The 18,297-nt window shown below is 39.9% G+C and overlaps 1 protein-coding gene across 1 annotated transcript in view; it reads left to right on the forward strand.

Annotated features, from left to right (window-relative positions):
• Positions 1-18,297, forward strand: part of adam19a (ADAM metallopeptidase domain 19a) — a 39,822-nt gene that overhangs the window by 19,962 nt on the left and 1,563 nt on the right. Inside the window, exons 8-21 of the mRNA XM_028441792.1 lie at positions 161-327; positions 749-833; positions 935-1,077; positions 1,640-1,817; positions 3,344-3,433; positions 5,347-5,548; positions 7,214-7,322; positions 8,116-8,320; positions 9,726-9,803; positions 9,879-9,987; positions 14,072-14,207; positions 15,372-15,459; positions 15,528-15,782; positions 16,780-16,976. Coding sequence (XP_028297593.1) covers positions 161-327; positions 749-833; positions 935-1,077; positions 1,640-1,817; positions 3,344-3,433; positions 5,347-5,548; positions 7,214-7,322; positions 8,116-8,320; positions 9,726-9,803; positions 9,879-9,987; positions 14,072-14,207; positions 15,372-15,459; positions 15,528-15,782; positions 16,780-16,976 — 2,042 coding nt within the window. The remainder of the gene's footprint in view (positions 1-160; positions 328-748; positions 834-934; positions 1,078-1,639; positions 1,818-3,343; positions 3,434-5,346; positions 5,549-7,213; positions 7,323-8,115; positions 8,321-9,725; positions 9,804-9,878; positions 9,988-14,071; positions 14,208-15,371; positions 15,460-15,527; positions 15,783-16,779; positions 16,977-18,297) is intronic.

The following is an 18,297-nucleotide window of genomic DNA, read 5'->3' on the forward strand; positions in this document are numbered from 1 at the left end:
GATGCTAGGTTAGTGTTAATGCTAGGCTAATGCTAAGTTAATGCTGAGTTAATGCAGTGTGACGCTGGCTAGCACTTGCATCCTCACTTGCCTTTTCTTCATGAAATGCCACTATTGTGTGTGCGTGTGCGTGTCTGTGTGTGCGTGTGTGTGCGTGTAGTTCTACAGGCCTCTGAACATCCGCGTCCCTCTCATTGGTCTGGAGGTGTGGACTGACAGGGACCAGTGTTTGGTCAGTGATCAGCCCAACACCACCCTCTGGTCCTTCCTCCAGTGGAGACACACGCTCAAAGCTCGAAGCAAACACGACAACGCTCAGCTGCTCACGTAAGAACCACAATCCTCACTGCACAGCTGGAACAAAACTCCAGATGTGTGACAGAAAGAAACACACTATCAGTGACACATGGTGACATCACAAGCAGATTCCTCAAAAACTCACACATTATCCTTTTCTGAGAAAGAAAGAATAATAAAGAGGAAAAAGAAAGGGTAAATAGTGTGTGTGGGGGGATGAAAGAGGAAAAAAGAGATTAAAGTGAAATAAGAGGGAAGATGAAAAAGGGAACAATAAGAAAAAGAAAAAGAAAAAAAGATGAAGAAGAAGAAAAAGTTTTCCTGTAGTAATGTGTGGTAGCTCCAGAACACGTCTCTGTTGTGTTTGATGTCTGTAGATCACATTAAACACAGCTGAGGACACACACACACACACACAGTATAACATGTTTCATGTGTGTGTGTGTGCTAGGGGCGTGGTCTTTAAGGGGACCACTATTGGAATGGCCCCCCTAGAAGGAATGTGCAGCACTGAAAACTCTGGAGGAATCAACCTGGTACGTTTTCTCTTCAGCTCCGCCTACATCTACATCCTGACCTCTGATTGGACCCCTGTGTGTGTGTGTGTGTGTGTGTGTGTGTAACTGGACCCCACCAGGACCACTCTGAGCGGCCCATCGGAGCAGCTGCCACCATGGCTCATGAGATGGGTCACAACCTGGGCATGAGTCACGACCACGACGGATGCTGCTCAGAGGCATCCAACGAGCAGGGAGGGTGTGTGATGGCTGCTGCTACTGGGTCAGTGACACTGACACACTCACACACTACTATCATATACTGTATGATCTTTGATAGGGTCTCATTCACTACAGGTACGGTTTAAAACATTATGGATGGTTGCTGTGCCCCCTGGTGGCATTTCCACACATTTACCAGTCAGAACATGTAGTATAACATGTATAACAGTATATATATCTATCAAAAGTCACTAATATTCCTTCATTAAGAAGATTTTTAAAGGAGAAGTATCATTTATTTAAGTTAAAAACTAGACAGTGATGAAAATGATTCATATCTTGGGAAATTAATGTGAATCTGCTCTTTTCTGTATTTATATGAAGTAATTGAAACACAGTCATGTTTATTGACCAGTGTATGTTAAGTTATAGAAAATAATAATGAAGCCTTATTATATGAATAAGTCGCTTTAGTCACAACTTTTGAAACAGTTTTAGGATCATAACAATAACAGAAATGCTAAAGGTTCTGAAAAATAGGAAATGTTACCAGTTTATTTATAGAATATCATGGTGTGTTATGAATGAATAAACTACTAGTACTACTCTATGGTGTTCCTCAGAGAGCCTTTCCCACGCGTGTTCAGCCACTGCAGTAAACATGAGCTGAACAACTACCTGCAGAAAGGAGGAGGCATGTGTCTGTACAACATGCCCAACATGAAGGAGCTGGTCGGGGGCAACAAGTGTGGAAACGGCTTTGTGGAGGAGGGGGAGGAGTGTGACTGTGGAGAGCCTGATGTAAGTCTACTAGTACATACTACAGTATATATACTACTATCTACTGTATATACTGTAGTGTAGGAAACTCACACCAGCTGGTTTAATAACATCTCCTTTTCCCACAATCCTCTCTGCACAGCTGGAACAAATCTCCAGATGTGTGAAAGAAAGAAACAGACTATCATGGGTTTAATGAAACATGAGTGACATCACAGGAAGATCACTCAAAAACTCACACAGAAGAAAAAAGGAAGGAGTAACAAAGAGGAAATAACAGAGGAAAAAGGAAGTAAAAGAAAGGGAAAAAGGAAGGAGTAACAACGAGGAAATAACAGAGGAAAAAAGGAGTAAAAAGGAAGGGGAAAAGGAAGGAGTAACAAAGAGGAAATAACAGAGGAAAAAGGAAGTAAAAGAAAGGGAAAAAGGAAGGAGTAACAAAGAGGAAATAACAGAGGAAAAAGGAAGTAAAAGAAAGGGAAAAAGGTGAAGAGAAAAAGGGGGAAAGTGGGGATAAGGGGTAAAATAAAAAAGAAAAAGACAAAAAAAAATGATAAAATAAATAAAGAGAAAAAAATAGAAAAATAATTGGGAAATTGAGAGAAAAAAAGAAAAAAGGGGAAAAAAATACAGGGAAAAAAGGTAAAGAAAGGGGGAAACGTGGGATAAAAAGGGACATAAAACAGGGATAAAGAGGAAAAGAAAAAAGGGAAAGAAAGAGAAAAAATAAGGGGGAAAAGAGGAAAAAGAAGGGAAAAAGAGAAAAAAACAAGGAAAAATAAGGGGAAATGAGAATAAAGGGAAAAACAGGAAAAAACAAAGTGAGAAAAATGGACAGAAATAGAGGGAAAAAGTGAAGGGAGAACATTTTTTTGTTCCATTTTGACTTTAGTTTATCATATTTCTATAAGACTCTTCTCTTCTACCTCACACTAACTCACACACTGTTTCATAATATTTTATATAATCCTACATGGATCACACGGATCGCACTATAATCAGAATATTAATAACAATAATGTCAGTTTCATTTGGTTCTGTTCTGTCCACTGTAAAAAAAAACAGGGAATACAAAGCTCAACAGTGACACCTTGTGACTAGTTTAGGACACGACTTTAAAAAATATACCTGTTTACACACACACACACACACATCACATACACTTGTGCCGTTTTCAGTTTGGATAAACACAATTAAAAAAAACATTTAAACTGTGGGGGAAAACACAATTTAAAGATACAATAAACTAAATAAAAATAAATCCAAAATTGTTAAAAAACAATGTGTGAGAGTTCTTGATGTTTTTAGCAATAATTTCAGAAAAGTAATCAACAAACCATCATGAAATTTACTCAGACTCATTGTGTACAGTTCGAGATGAATTTGGCGTTTTGTTGTTCTCCATTTACACTCAGTTCTTCTACAATCACATTTCAAACTACATTATGTCTAAGGTAGTTTGTGTGTTTGGAGCCACGTCATACACTTTAATATCTAACTCATCTTTCTTCCACAAACCTTCAGGATGTTTGTTTGTTTGTTTCCAGGAATGCTTCAACGACTGCTGCCATGCAAACAACTGCACCCTGAAGGAGGACGCTCAGTGTGCCCATGGAGTGTGCTGCCAAGGCTGCAGGGTAAGAAGTGCACAGTCATCATTGGCTCACTGACACTCGCCCCCAATTTCCACCGCATCCGTAACTGCATTCGTAACTGCATCCGTAACTGCTCCGTAACTGCATCCGTAACTGCATTCGTAACTGCTCCGTAACTGCATCCTGCATTCGTAACTGCTCCGTAACTGCATTCGTAACTGCATTCGTAACTGCTCCGTAACTGCTCCGTAACTGCATCCGTAACTGCATCCGTAACTGCATCCGTAACTGCATTCGTAACTGCTCCGTAACTGCTCCGTAACTGCATCCGTAAATGCTGTAACAGCTGATAGGTTTCCAATAAAGTCAATGTGTCAATTTTCACCCCATAGTAATCTTCTCCAGCACCGTAACTGCTGAGTCATGCAGGAGCGCTCTGCAGCAAATACGCAGCCCTACTATTTTTTCCGTACACCGGTGCGGGACAGGAAGTAGTGCATAGGCACAGATTTAAATATCCGGATTATTTTCAAAATAAAATACTCCGTGTTCAAGGCGGATTGTAATGCCATCCATTGACCGAGGTTACCCCTGACAGAGGAAACACCCACCGTCCAGGACCACTTCACACTCTGTCCAAACAGGGTAATAAAATCTGTCCGCTGATGCTACATTTTAAATAAAATAAACACATTTTGGCCCGAAAATTGTGCGTTTCGGCTCTAGCAAATGCAATTTGGACTCTACCCAAAAACTAAGCTCGTATTCTGACTCGGGGTAACAGACCTTTCTGTTGATACCACGTTTGGCCTGGTTTGAGCATTTTTAAATTGTATTTCACATAAATATTGCATTTATCCATGGTTGAATCACATATACAGTATATACAGTATATATATATATATATATATATATGTATATAAATATATGATGATTACACGTGAATTAGCAGGATCTCCTGAGTTCTTGATGCAACAGACACGCATCAAAACCAGAAGTGGTGGAGATTGACGGACTACAGATACAGTCGTTTCTGAGCAGATACACATCCAGTCTGGGTCAGACACTCATACTGTGTTTCATTCAACACATTAAAACTCATTTATTTCTCCTCCATATTGAAAAAAAGAAGAAACGATGAATGATAAAGTGCAGAAAGTAGTAAAACTTATAACATCTGCCCCCTCCTTCAAACATGTATTACATCAAACCAGTGTTTCTCAAATGAGGCTAAAATTATACAAATGAAAGCATTAAAAATATGAGGTTTATTTTAGTTCAAAATGATAATCACACTAAATATTACCAGCAACTCACAAAAACACACAAAATAAGAGAAAAATATGCTGAATAATAATATAGATGTTTTTTCACAGTAAAATATTGTGACATAAGGGGAATTGAAAGAGGAACTAGAACCTAAAAAGTATGAAAACCACTGCTTTAAACAAACACCATGACACAGTTACACTTCTGTGTCTTTTCTTTTCAGCACAATACGTTACTAATCCGGCCCTTTAGACCATCTAATCCGGCCCTTTAGACCATCTAATCCGGCCCACAGGAGAACGTATAAATGAAAACATGAATCATTGTGTAAATGAAACTTTTCCTGGTGCTTTTATCACAGTTGGAGAAACTCAAAGTTATTACAAGATCCTTACATTTTCTTCAAATTATTACACAATAATTCCTTTAATTAAATAGAAATGAGCCACAAAATCTAGGACATTTAAAGTGTAGATCCTGTTGGCACTGATATCTGTCACTAATACATCTAGCACATATTTTTAGTGGTGTCATCAAGACTTTTTTGTTTTTATTAGAAAAACAGTGGAATTCATTAAAATCTGCATGTAACTGAATATTTAGTAATCCGCTATATTACTGCGTTACTGAAAAATAAATGTATTGTAATGCGTTACTGTGTGTGTGTGTGCGTGTGTGTGTGTCAGCTGAAGCAGTCGGGCACCATGTGCCGGGGTCCAGCCGGATCATGTGATCTTCCTGAGTACTGCACAGGGGCGTCGGCCTATTGCCCTGCTAATGTCTACCTGCTGGACGGCTCCAAGTGTCACTACGGGCTAGCGTTAGCTTACTGCTACAACGGCATGTGTCTGACCCACCAGCAGCAGTGTCTGCAGCTGTGGGGCTACGGTGAGAGCCTTGGCATTAGCATTAGCATTAGCTTTAACGTTAGCATTAGCCTGAACATTTATTCTAGCATTAACTTTAGCTTTAGCCATAGCCTTAACGTTCGCTTTATCATTAACTTTAGCATTAGCCTTAGTCTTAGCTTTAGCCTTAACCCTAACCTTAGCATTAGCTTTAACATTAACTTTAGTTTTAGCATTAGCATTAACCTTAGCCAGGCACGTCTCATCCGTTAATTGGGCCAGAGGCAGATTATTTGGATGAAAAGTGGCAAAAATGGTTAAAGAAAGGACAGACATTGGTTAAAAGTGTCAAAAAGAACTTTTCTGACAATAATGAGTAAGAAATTATATTTATGGGCAAAAAAAGCTCAAATCTGAAAAAACAAAAAAGTAACAAGTTATTTTTTTAAAAAAGGAGCTAAAAATAGGACAAAGGAAGTTGTAAAATGGCCAAAGAAAAAGATAAAAAGGTTTTTTCTTTTAAAATTTTCTGGAAGAATAATAATTAAAATTGTGAAATACATTTATCATAGTTTTAGTAAATTAATTTAATAAACTAAATTGTGAATCACTTCTCCACCCCTGACCTTAGCATTAGCATTAGCATTAACCTTAGCCTCATAGGTGGAGTTTGAGATTCTTACTGGGGGGGGGGGGGGGAAGAAAAAGTAGAATTAAATATATAAACGTCTCCAGATTCACTCCAACCACAATGTGTGTAACATAAATAATAATGATAAAATGATTCATATCATCAATAATGTTAAGGGTAATAATGTTGTAAATTCATGCTTAAGCAGAACCAAGTCACATGACTCCAGCGCTGGAGTCACATGACTCCAGTGCCAAAAAACAACTTGTATTTTAAAAAGAACAACATATATTTATATATATATATATATTATACAGTCACTGTGTTTTACGGCCCTTAAAATATGTGTATAATATGTACTTTATAATAAGAATTATTATATATTTTTTTTCAATTAATTTTGGAAAACTGTAATGAACCCTTTTAACCACTAGAGGGGGCAGTAGTTCACTGAAACGAACAAGACAAAAACGTAAACATTAGCTTAGAATGTACATTAGCCTTTATTGTCTTTATACGACTGGAAAAGAAAGCTCGAGGAGATGCGGAGAAAAAGGACAGAGAGGAGGAGCAACAACAGGAACAATGACTGCAGACGAGAACGCATCACATAAAAAAGGAAAAAAAAAAAAAAAAAAGAGACGTTAATGAAAAGATGAAATTATGTTATGAAGAAGATGAGAATGTTTGACTAGGGAAGAAACGAGGTTTGATGTAAAATTATCTGTGTTCAAATCAGGGGATGGATCTGGATAAGCATAATGCTTTTTTCCGTCGCCCTTTCCGGCATGAAAAAGGATAAAAAAACCAATGATGTGATTTTGCTCTGAATGTCAAAGTGAATTTCTGTGATTGCAACCATGTCAGAAATGAACTGAATAAATAAATAAAAATTAAAAAAAAAAAAAAAAAATTTAAAACACATATTTGTTAGATTAGATTTTCTAAACCTACATCATGTGACTCTGTGAACATAAAACATGAACAAATAAACATAACATGATTAATTTTCTGTGTTTTAAAGGCGTATGGTTAATGTTAATCATCTTAACAGTTATTAATGTAATTGTCCAGGTGCTAGTCCCGCCCACGACGCGTGCTTTGAAGACGTTAACGCAGCAGGGAACGCTTATGGGAACTGTGGAAAAGACCAACATGGAAACTACACTAAATGTGACAAAAGGTAAGAGACGTGTGTATAAACGTGTATAACGTTTATAATACATGTGGGCGGGGCTACAGACACAGCAGCAGCACTCAGGGACGATGCAATAACGCAGTTATTAATAATTCATAACAGATCAGGGTGTGAATTATTGTCAAACTCTTCTATAGCAAAACAATATTAATACATGAACCACAGACACATATTTAAGTTTAAACATTTATTATAAACAAGTTTATAATTACCTCAAAAAGTGCTAGGCTCACTAAACTAAGTTTAATGCTGGAGTATGTAAAATAAAAAGACAGAACATTACTGATAGGTAATCATCATGATCACATTTTAACGTAACATATTTAATCTAGTAATTCTGGTTTTCTAGGTAGATAGTACCAGTAGAGGCCTTCTCTTAAAGAGAGGTGTGCTGTGGTGTCTGTTCTACAAATGTACATTACAGAATAGCTCCAAAAACACACAAACTGATAATAAAATTACTCAAAATAACAGGAAAATACAGAAAACAACAACAAAAACATCAAAACATCAAAACCACAGACAGACAAAAATAACAAAACCCTTTTCCTCCTGAATTAATGCTGAGATCTGATTGGTTATTCTAATGCTGACATGAATATTAATCATGTGACCCTCAGATCAGATATAGTCACGTTTGTGGCCCCCGCCATGATAGAGTTGCCCATCCCTCCACTACATGGTCCCAGTGTGACCAGTGAACGCTTCCCACTGCTACCATCAAAGCCTTGCCCTGAGCCAATCAGCATTGAGCGTTTGCTCTGTGTTCTTTACCCAGCGATGCTAAGTGTGGTAAGATCCAGTGTCACAGCGCCGCCAAGAAGCCCAAAGGTACCAACGCCGTGTCCATCGACACCACCATCAGGACCAATGGCGTGGAGGTCAAGTGTCGGGGCACCTACGTCTACAGCACTCAGGACGGCCAGGGAGACCTGCCGGACCCCGGCCTCGTCATGACCGGAACCAAGTGTGGAGACGGAAAGGTGGGCTCTCACTCTAACCCTAGCTTTAGCATCACACACACGGAGCGCTAACGTAAGATAGCTTTCGTATCATGCACACAGAGCACTAACATAGGATAGCTTTAGCATCATGCAAACAGAGCGCTAACGTAGGATAGCTTTAACATCACACACACAGAGTGCTAACATAGGATAACTTTAGCATCACGCACACAGAGCGCTAACGTAAGATAGCTTTAGCATCAAGCACACGGAGCGCTAACGTAAGATAGCTCTAGCATCATGCACACGGAGTGCTAACATAGGATAGCTTTCGCACAATGCACATGGAGCGCTAACGTAGGATAGCTTTAGCACAATGCACACGGAGCGCTAACCCGATCTTTAGCGTCATGCACACGCAGCGCTAACATAATATAGTTTTTGCATCATGCACACGGAGTGCTAACCCTAGCTTTAGCATCATGCACATGGAGCGCTAACCCTAACTTTAGCATCATGCATACGGAGCGCTAACGTAGAATAGCTTTAGCATCATGCACACAGAGCACTGATGTAGGTTAGCTTTAGCATCATGTATACGGAGCTCTAACATAGAATAGCTTTAGCATCATGCACACAGAGCACTAATGTAGGATAGCTTTAGCGTCACGCATGCAAAGCGCTAACGTAGGATAGCTTTAGCACAATGTACATGGAGCGCTAACCCGAGCTTTAGCATCATGCACACGCAGCGCTAACATAATATAGTTTTTGCATCAGTGCTAACCCTAGCTTTAGCATCAAGCACATGGAGTGCTAACCCTAGCTTTAGCATCAAGCACATGGAGTGCTAACCCCAGCTTTAGCATCAAGCACATGGAGTGCTTACCCTAGCTTTAGCATCAAGCACATGGAGTGCTAATGTAGGATAGTTTTAGCATCATGCATATGGAGCGCTAACCCTAGCTTTAACATCAATCACACGGAGCGCTAATGTAGGATAGCTTTAGCATCATGCACAAGGAGTGCTAACCCTAGCTTTAGAGTCATGCACATGGAGCACTAATGTAGAATAGCTTTAGCATCACGCACACAGAGTGCTGACATAGAATAGCCTTAGCATCATGCATTTGGAGCGCTGACGTAGAATAGCTTTAGCATCACTGTGTGTGTGTGTGTGTGTGTGTGTGTGTGTGTGTGTGTGTGTGTGTGTGTGTGTGTGTGTGTGTGTGTGTGCGTGCGTGCGTGTGTGCGTGTGTCGATAGCATAGGTAGATTGTTAGAGTGTTGGATTCATGCTAACCTCGCTAAGTGTAGCTAATGGCTCACTTGTAATTGAACTTTAGTTATTGTCATTTCATTGTAATTGAACATGGATAATTGAGGACGTAATTGGAATTGAACAATGTAATTGAGCCCAACCCTGGCTTCTACATTTGCTACAGGTTTGTAAAGATCGCAGATGCCTGGACGCGTCTTTCACACAGCTGGAGACGTGCATGAGCCAGTGCCATGGACATGGAGTAGGACACACACACACACACACACACACACACCTGTTTGAGTGGTGCTAATCAAAGCTATGCTAACGTGTGCAGGTGTGTAACAGCAATGGAAACTGTCACTGTGACGGAGGCTGGGCTCCGCCCTTCTGTGACAAGCCAGGCCTGGGTGGTAGTGTGGATAGTGGACCTGTGCAGCCCCACAGTGAGCACACACACACACACACACACACACACACACACTATAGAGTGCAGTTACTCTAGTTCAGGGGTGTCAAACTCATTCCAGTTCAGGGGCCCAATACGGACCAGTTGGATCACAAGTGGGCCACAGCTTGTAGGTTGGAAAACAAACTATTTCAACATTAATGTGCCCACTTGTTGACACTTCTAGTTATAAATTAGACAAAGTATGGAAGGCAACAACAACATCTAAACCATTTTTCACCAATTTGTATTTCAATTTGTGAGATTTTGTGGAATAATTTGAAAAGATTTGGGAAGTTTAGAGTTTTTCAACAACAATTTCCAACTGAATTATTTGGTGATTTACACAATGATTCAGGTTTTCTCCTACGGGCCGAATCGGATGTTGTGAAGGGCCGGATTTGGCCCCCGGGCCTTGAGTTTGACACATACTGTAGTTGTTCCAACCTGAGAAGCATCAGAGAGACAGAGTCAGAGGTTTAGCTTTATCTGAATCAATCAATCATTTATTATCAGATTTTAAATGAACAAAACATTAATCATCATGAATATTAAGTCATGAGGTAAACAGGTAGTGATCTATGATTATTAATAACACACTAAAACAACAGGTCCAGGGTCTCCGACTCAGCCATGATTGTAGTTTTTCTCACTATTCTATCACTAGTCCCGCCTCCCTTTGTTCTGGAACATGGTCTACTTTTATTATGTTACGTTAAACATCAACAAAGAAAGACATTATATTTGAGAAAGGCAGAAATTTAAAAGTTTATAACTAACATTAGTCTTTAATTGAAAGGTTTTTAGAAATCAATTGCTTATTGTAGCTACAGTAAGTAACGATGACATTTATTGCTGATTTAAAGCAATACAAACTGGAATATTTGTATTTCCTGAAGAAAATGCAAATGAGGATGCAGGAGCTGACCCACATCGCACTGCATTGGCTTAGCATTAGCATTAGCTAGCATTAGATAGCAAACACATTTGCATTAGCTTTAATATTAACTTTAGCATTAGCATTAACATTAGCTTTGGCTATAGCATTAACTAGAATTAGCATTAACCTAACAATAGCATTAACCGAGCATTAGCTAAATATTAACCCATCATTAGCTAAATATTAACCTAGCATTAGCTAAATATCAACCTAGCAGTAGCTAAATATCAACCTAGCATTAGCTAAATATTAGCCTAGCATTAGCATTAACATTAGCTTTGGCTATAGCATTAACTAGAATTAGCATTAACCTAACAATAGCATTAACCTAGCATTATCTAAATATTAACCCATCATTAGCTAAATATTAACCTAGCATTAGCTAAATATCAACCTAGCAGTAGCTAAATATCAACCTAGCATTAGTTAAATATTAGCCTAGCATTAGCTAAATATCAACCTAGCATTAGCTAAATATTATCCTAGCATTAGCTAATATTAACCTAGCATTAGCTAAATATTGACCCATCATTAGCTAAATATTAATCCATCATTAGCTAATATTAACCCATTATTAGCTAAATATTAGCCTCGCATTAGCTAAATATCAAGCTAGCAGTAGCTAAATATTAACCCATCATTAGCTAAATATTAACCTAGCATTAGCTAAATATCAACCTAGCATTAGCTAAATATTATCCTAGCATTAGCTAATATTAACCTAGCATTAGCTAAATATTGACCCATCATTAGCTAAATATTAGCCTAGCATTAGCTAAATATCAACCTAGCATTAGCTAAATATTAATCCATCATTAGCTAATATTAACCCATTATTAGCTAAATATTAGCCTCGCATTAGCTAAATATCAAGCTAGCAGTAGCTAAATATTAGCCTAGCATTAGCTAAATATTAGCCTAGCATTAGCTAAATATTATCCTAGCATTAGCTAAATATTAGCCTCGCATTAGCTAAATATCAAGCTAGCAGTAGCTAAATATTAACCCATCATTAGCTAAATATTAGCCTAGCATTAGCTAAATATTATGTTTGCATTAGCTAAATATTAACCTAGCATTAGCTAAATATGAACCTAGCATTAGCTGACCATTAGCAATAAGGTGAAAAGGTGTAAATGTGTTAGCAGGTGTAGCTGAACATGTTCATGGTCTAAATCAGTTGAATAATGTCTGGGAATGAAAGGGTTAAAATTTCCAATAGAAATGAATAGGAAAGAAAAAATGTAAAAGTTACAAAAAAGTATGAAGTTAAGTATGAGGAGAGAAGACAGACTTTTAATTTGTTCATATTTATATTTTTACACTTGGTTTCAAACCTTTTAGAATAGAAAGTAAGGGACAGTCACAGCATAATCCTCAAACATAGAAACATATGGACATAGATCAGTGTTTACCAAACGTTAATGTTATATATTATTTATTAGTGTCTGCTGACTCGTCTAAACTATTTCTGTGTCTAGTCCAACATTAATTATTTCTATTATATTTAAACTTCACCTTTTGGTCTATTTTAAAAAGTTGTGCAACACATTATGAAAAATAAACCTAAATGTTTTTGTACCTCCTGAAAGGTGTTCATGTTTCCTCCTCTTATATAAATATAATATAAATACATATCAAGTATGCATATTAATCTGGTATGTTGGCAGTTAATTCAATAGTTTCCCACACAAATAAAATCTATATTTTCTTCCAGAATAGTCTTTTTGTTGGTTTAGTTATTTTACCATAGATTTAAAACATAAGGTTTACCACAGATGTAGGAAAGTTTATGTTTGATGATAATTATTACACAATGTGATTATTTTAGATTGACATATTATTATATCATGATTTTTTATATCATTAATAACCTCTGTAACAGTTCATTATTATAATATGTTCTTATAGCTATAGGGAGCCACAGGTTACAGACCCCTGTCCTAGAGGTACACGTACCCCAGTTTGGGAACCACTAGAATATACAGAAATCTCCACAAACATATATAATGTAGGGAATATATATAATATAAAATAAATGATGAATGTATTTATTTATTTAATGTTAACCTATCAGTATGATTTTAGTTAAAAGCCCAAACATAATATACATATTTATATTATCATGAACTTTAAAACCTCCACATATTAAACATAGTTTATTAAATCAGTCCAACCATGATGTGTTACTGTATCATCCTCAGGAGATGATGATGATTATTCATATCTACAGTGATGTTCTCCTGAGGAGGTTTGACCGTGGGAAACTGGAAACTATATAAAGACATTTATAGTGTTAGAGCAGCTCTGGTGTGTGTGTGTGTGTGTGTGTCTACTCTACAATAGTCCCTGAAAGCACCACACACACACACACACACACACACACACACACACACACACACACACACACACACACACACACACAGAGTGGGGGTCCTACGTAGATCCCACCAACACGATGTTGCTGGTCTTGGTATTTCCTGTGTTTTATTGTGTGTGATTGTCTGACAGACATGTGTCTAATGTTCTGGTCATTTATGTAAATACAGAACAAACAACGTTCTGTTATGACTCAGCATAGAACGCACTATTTAAGGGTCAACTAAGGAGCCATTACGTCTTTTAAGGGACGAGTTGAGACCCTTTTTCAGACTGTTTTCAGTGATAAACTCAGTGTGTCTGACATTATTTATGATTGTCTTAGGGCGACCGTGGTTCAGGTGGTAGTGGGTCGTCTTCTGATCGAGAGGTTGGGGGTTCGATACCAGTACCTGACTATGTGTCGAAGTGTCCTTGGGCAAGACACTGAACCCTAAGTTGCCCCCAGTGGTCGACTAGTGTCTTGCATGTCAGTCCTGTCCCACTGGTGTGTGAATGTGAGAGTGATTGGGTGAATGAGCTGATATGTAAAGAGCTTTGAGACTGTTTCAGTGGTGATAAAGATCTATATAAATCATGTCCATTTAACATTTACTTATGTACAGCTTTGTGTGTGTGTGTGTTTGTTTATCTGTGTGTGTGTGTGTGTGTGTGTGTGTGTGTGTGTGTGTGTGTTTATCTCTGTGTGTGTGTGTGTGTGTGTTTATCTCTGTGTGTGTGTGTGTGTGTTTATCTCTGTGTGTGTGTGTGTGTGTGTGTGTAGGTCAGCTGGGCCTGGTAATAGGTCTTCTCTTTGCCTTCCTGGTGCTACTTCCTGCGGTGCTGCTGATCTTCTACTGCCTCAGAATAAAGAGCTCCTACTATCACCGCTGGCGTTCACACAGACACAACGACCACACGTATGTCATGTTGTTATGACACAATGTGTTTCCTGTCTAACACACACTCTATTCTGTAACATCTATGCTATGCTAACTAGCTATACACACTATAGCTCTCTATTCACCATGATCCCAGTCCAACCTTCTCCCACTGATTGGTAGTTTCTATGGGAGGGGGCGGGGCTAACTGTCACATAAGAAGACACCAAAACCAAACATTTACATATATTCAAGTACAACTAGAATATTTACATTTCCTGAAGAAAATGCAAGTGAGGATCCAGATACTGGTTTAGCATTAACATTAGCTAGCATTAACATTAGCAATCATGATCTAACACTAGTGCAGTGTCCGTAGGAAGTATGTGTTGCTATAGAAACGTGGGAGGTTCAGTAACTTTTTCATGGATGGTTTACATGGGAGCTTTAATTCAGAATAAAAGTTCAATCCTCTTTAAACTGACCTTGTAAACACTTAGCTCTTTATGCTAATTTAATTCTGAATGAAACACACACACAGAGTAACCACAGGCTGCCTCTAACCCGGTCAACTGTGCCATGTGATCACAGCCAGCAAAGACTCAATCTACAGTGATGATGTCATCAGTTTTTACATTTCATAAAAATGTCTGCTCCCTGTGGACAAGTTTATGAAATAATGTATTACCGGTATCATTGCAGTCCAAACAAATCCAATGTTGCACACTTTTGAACCAAGCAGCAGCCATGTTGAAAGTCTCAGCTCTGTCTGTCTCTGAACCGCAGAGATATAAGTGCCACACACACAGAGATTTCACTAAGATTATTATTAGCTAGCATTAACATTAGCATTAGCTAACATTAGCATTAACCCAGCAATAGCTTAACATTATCAATAAGGTTGATAAAGGTGTAAATGTGTTAAAGGTTGAACATAAACACGTGCACTAAACCAGGTGATTTCTGCCTGGCTACGTGCGCACTCCTGTGACCAGGGGCGGAGTTAGCAGCATCAGACCAATCACAATCACAGAAACTGTGGAGAACAACTTACGTCACTATTGAGGAATTATTCTTTAAAAATATGAAGAATTAAAATCTGTTGAAGCGTTTCTATTGGACGTTTGTTTTGATTTAAATGGATCAATGAACCAATCAGATGTTACTGCACACACGTGTGTTTGTGTGTGTGATGTTTGGTAGGATGAAGACATCAGCACATAGCAGTAGAAACGGTCATCCTAACCCCGCCTTCCACCTGAAGGTGATTGAAGCTCCGCCCCACAGAGGAGTGAGTGAGGTTTGCATGTTCTGCGTGTGCTACAGCAGAGGTTTAACCCTTTGTTGTTGTTACCACAGCTGTCTCACAGCAGCACAGAGGGGCTTCCTCTCAGACCAGGGCCACAGCCAGTCAACGTGGTCCGGCCCCTGAGGGCCATGGGTTCTCCTCAGGGCCGACCCCTGAGGGCCGCGGGTTCTCCTCAGGGCCGACCCCTGAGGGCCGCGGGTTCTCCTCAGGGCCGACCCCAGGACGTCAGCAGGGTGGGTCCACCCCGGCCCAGCAGCAGACCCCCACGGAAACCCCTACCCCTCAACCCCAGAGCATCTCCTCTGGTAAGTATAGCGTTAGCTAACTGTAGTGTTAGCTTCTCTGCTAACTGTAGCATTAGCTCCACTGGTAACTGTAGTGTTAGCTTCTCTGCTAACTGTAGCGTTCGCTCCACTGGTAACTGTAGTGTTAGCTCCACTGGTAACTATAGCGTTAGCGCCACTGGTAACTGTAGTGTTAGCTTCACTGGTAACTGTAGCGTTAGAGCCACTGGTAACTATAGCGTTAGATCCACTGGTAACTGTAGGGTTGGATCCACTGGTAACTGTAGCATTAGCTACACTGGTAACTGTAGTGTTAGCTTCTCTGCTAACTGTAGCGTTCGCTCCACTGGTAACTGTAGTGTTAGCTTCTCTGCTAACTTTAGCATTAGCTCCACTGGTAATTGTAGTGTTAGCTTCTCTGCTAACTGTAGCGTTAGCTCCACTGGTAACTGTAGTGTTAGCTTCTCTGCTAACTGTAGCGTTAGCTCCACTGGTAACTATAGTGTTAGCTCCACTGGTAACTGTAGCGTTAGCTCCATTGGTAACTGTAGCATTAGCTCCACTGGTAACTATAGCGTTAGCGCCACTGGTAACTGTAAGGTTAGCTTCACTGGTAACTGTAGCGTTAGAGCCACTGGTAACTATAGCGTTAGCTCCACTGGTAACTGTAGCGTTAGATCCACCGGTAACTGTAGCATTAGCTACACTGGTAACTGTAGTGTTAGCTTCTCTGCTAATTGTAGCATTAGCTCCACTGGTAACTGTAGCGTTAGCTTCATTGGTAACTCTAGCGTTAGCTCCACTGGTTACTATAGCGTTAGCGTCACTGGTAACTGTAGCGTTAGATCCACTGGTAATTGTAGCGTTAGCTCCACTGGTAACTGTAGCGTTACCTTCACTGGTAACTATAGCATTAGCTCCATAGCTGTAACCTGCAGCCAATCAGCTTAAAACTCCAGGTTTGAGTGTTGGATTTATGCTAACCATGCTAAGTGTAGCTAATGGTGTTTCCCTGTAGGTGGTGACTGAGCTGCGTTCCTGTCCGCCCTCTCTCCCCCCACAGAGGCCCCTCCCTTTCAGGCCAGCCACAGCATCCTCTCCTTCAGGAGGTCCAGCCCCTAAAGCCCCAACAGCTCTGCTGGTGATGATGCCTCCATCAACGGACCCTAAACCTTTGGCCAGGGTCACAGCGACCCCCCCTCTCAGAGCTCTAAGGTCAGCACAAACCTGATAACTGTTCCTAGCATTAGCATTAGCTGACTGTGTCCTCTCTACCTCTTAGACCTGTTCCTAGCATTAGCATTAGCATCAGTTGACTGTGTCCTCTCTACCTCTTAGACCTGTTCCTAGCATTAGCATTAGCATCAGTTGACTGTGTCCTCTCTACCTCTTAGACCTGTTCCTAGCATTAGCATCAGTTGACTGTGTCCTCTCTACCTCAGACCTTTTCCTAGCATTAGCATCAGTTGACTGTGTCCTCTCTACCTCTTAGACCTGTTCCTAGCATTAGCATTAGCATCAGTTGATTGTGTCCTCTCTACCTCTTAGACCTGTTCCTAGCATTAGCATTAGCATCAGTTGATTGTGTCCTCTCTACCTCTTAGACCTGTTCCTAGCATTAGCATCAGTTGACTGTGTCCTCTCTACCTCAGACCTGTTCCTAGCATTAGCATCAATTGATTGTGTCCTCTCTACCTCTTAGACCTGTTCCTAGCATTAGCATTAGCATCAGTTGACTGTGTCCTCTCTACCTCTTAGACCTGTTCCTAGCATTAGCATTAGCATCAGTTGACTGTGTCCTCTCTACCTCTTAGACCTGTTCCTAGCATTAGCATCAGTTGACTGTGTCCTCTCTACCTCAGACCTGTTCCTAGCATTAGCATCAATTGATTGTGTCCTCTCTACCTCTTAGACCTGTTCCTAGCATTAGCATTAGCATCAGTTGATTGTGTCCTCTCTACCTCTTAGACCTGTTCCTAGCATTAGCATTAGCGTCAGTTGACCGTGTCCTCTCTACCTCTTAGACCTGTTCCTAGCATTAGCATTAGCATCAGTTGACTGTGTCCTCTCTACCTCTTAGACCTGTTCCTAGCATTAGCATTAGCATCAGTTGACTGTGTCCTCTCTACCTCTTAGACCTGTTCCTAGCATTAGCATCAGTTGACTGTGTCCTCTCTACCTCAGACCTTTTCCTAGCATTAGCATCAGTTGACTGTGTCCTCTCTACCTCTTAGACCTGTTCCTAGCATTAGCATCAGTTGATTGTGTTCTCTCTACCTCTTAGACCTGTTCCTAGCATTAGCATTAGCGTCAGTTGACCGTGTCCTCTCTACCTCTTAGACTTGTTCCTAGCATTAGCATTAGCATCAGTTGATTGTGTCCTCTCTACCTCTTAGACCTGTTCCTAGCATTAGCATTAGCATCAGTTGATTGTGTCCTCTCTACCTCTTAGACCTAATCCTAGCATTAGCATTAGCATCAGTTGATTGTGTCCTCTCTACCTCTTAGACCTAATCCTAGCATTAGCATTAGCATC

This window comes from Gouania willdenowi, unplaced genomic scaffold (assembly GCF_900634775.1).
Source record: "Gouania willdenowi unplaced genomic scaffold, fGouWil2.1 scaffold_332_arrow_ctg1, whole genome shotgun sequence".
NCBI classification, from domain to species: domain Eukaryota; kingdom Metazoa; phylum Chordata; class Actinopteri; order Blenniiformes; family Gobiesocidae; genus Gouania; species Gouania willdenowi.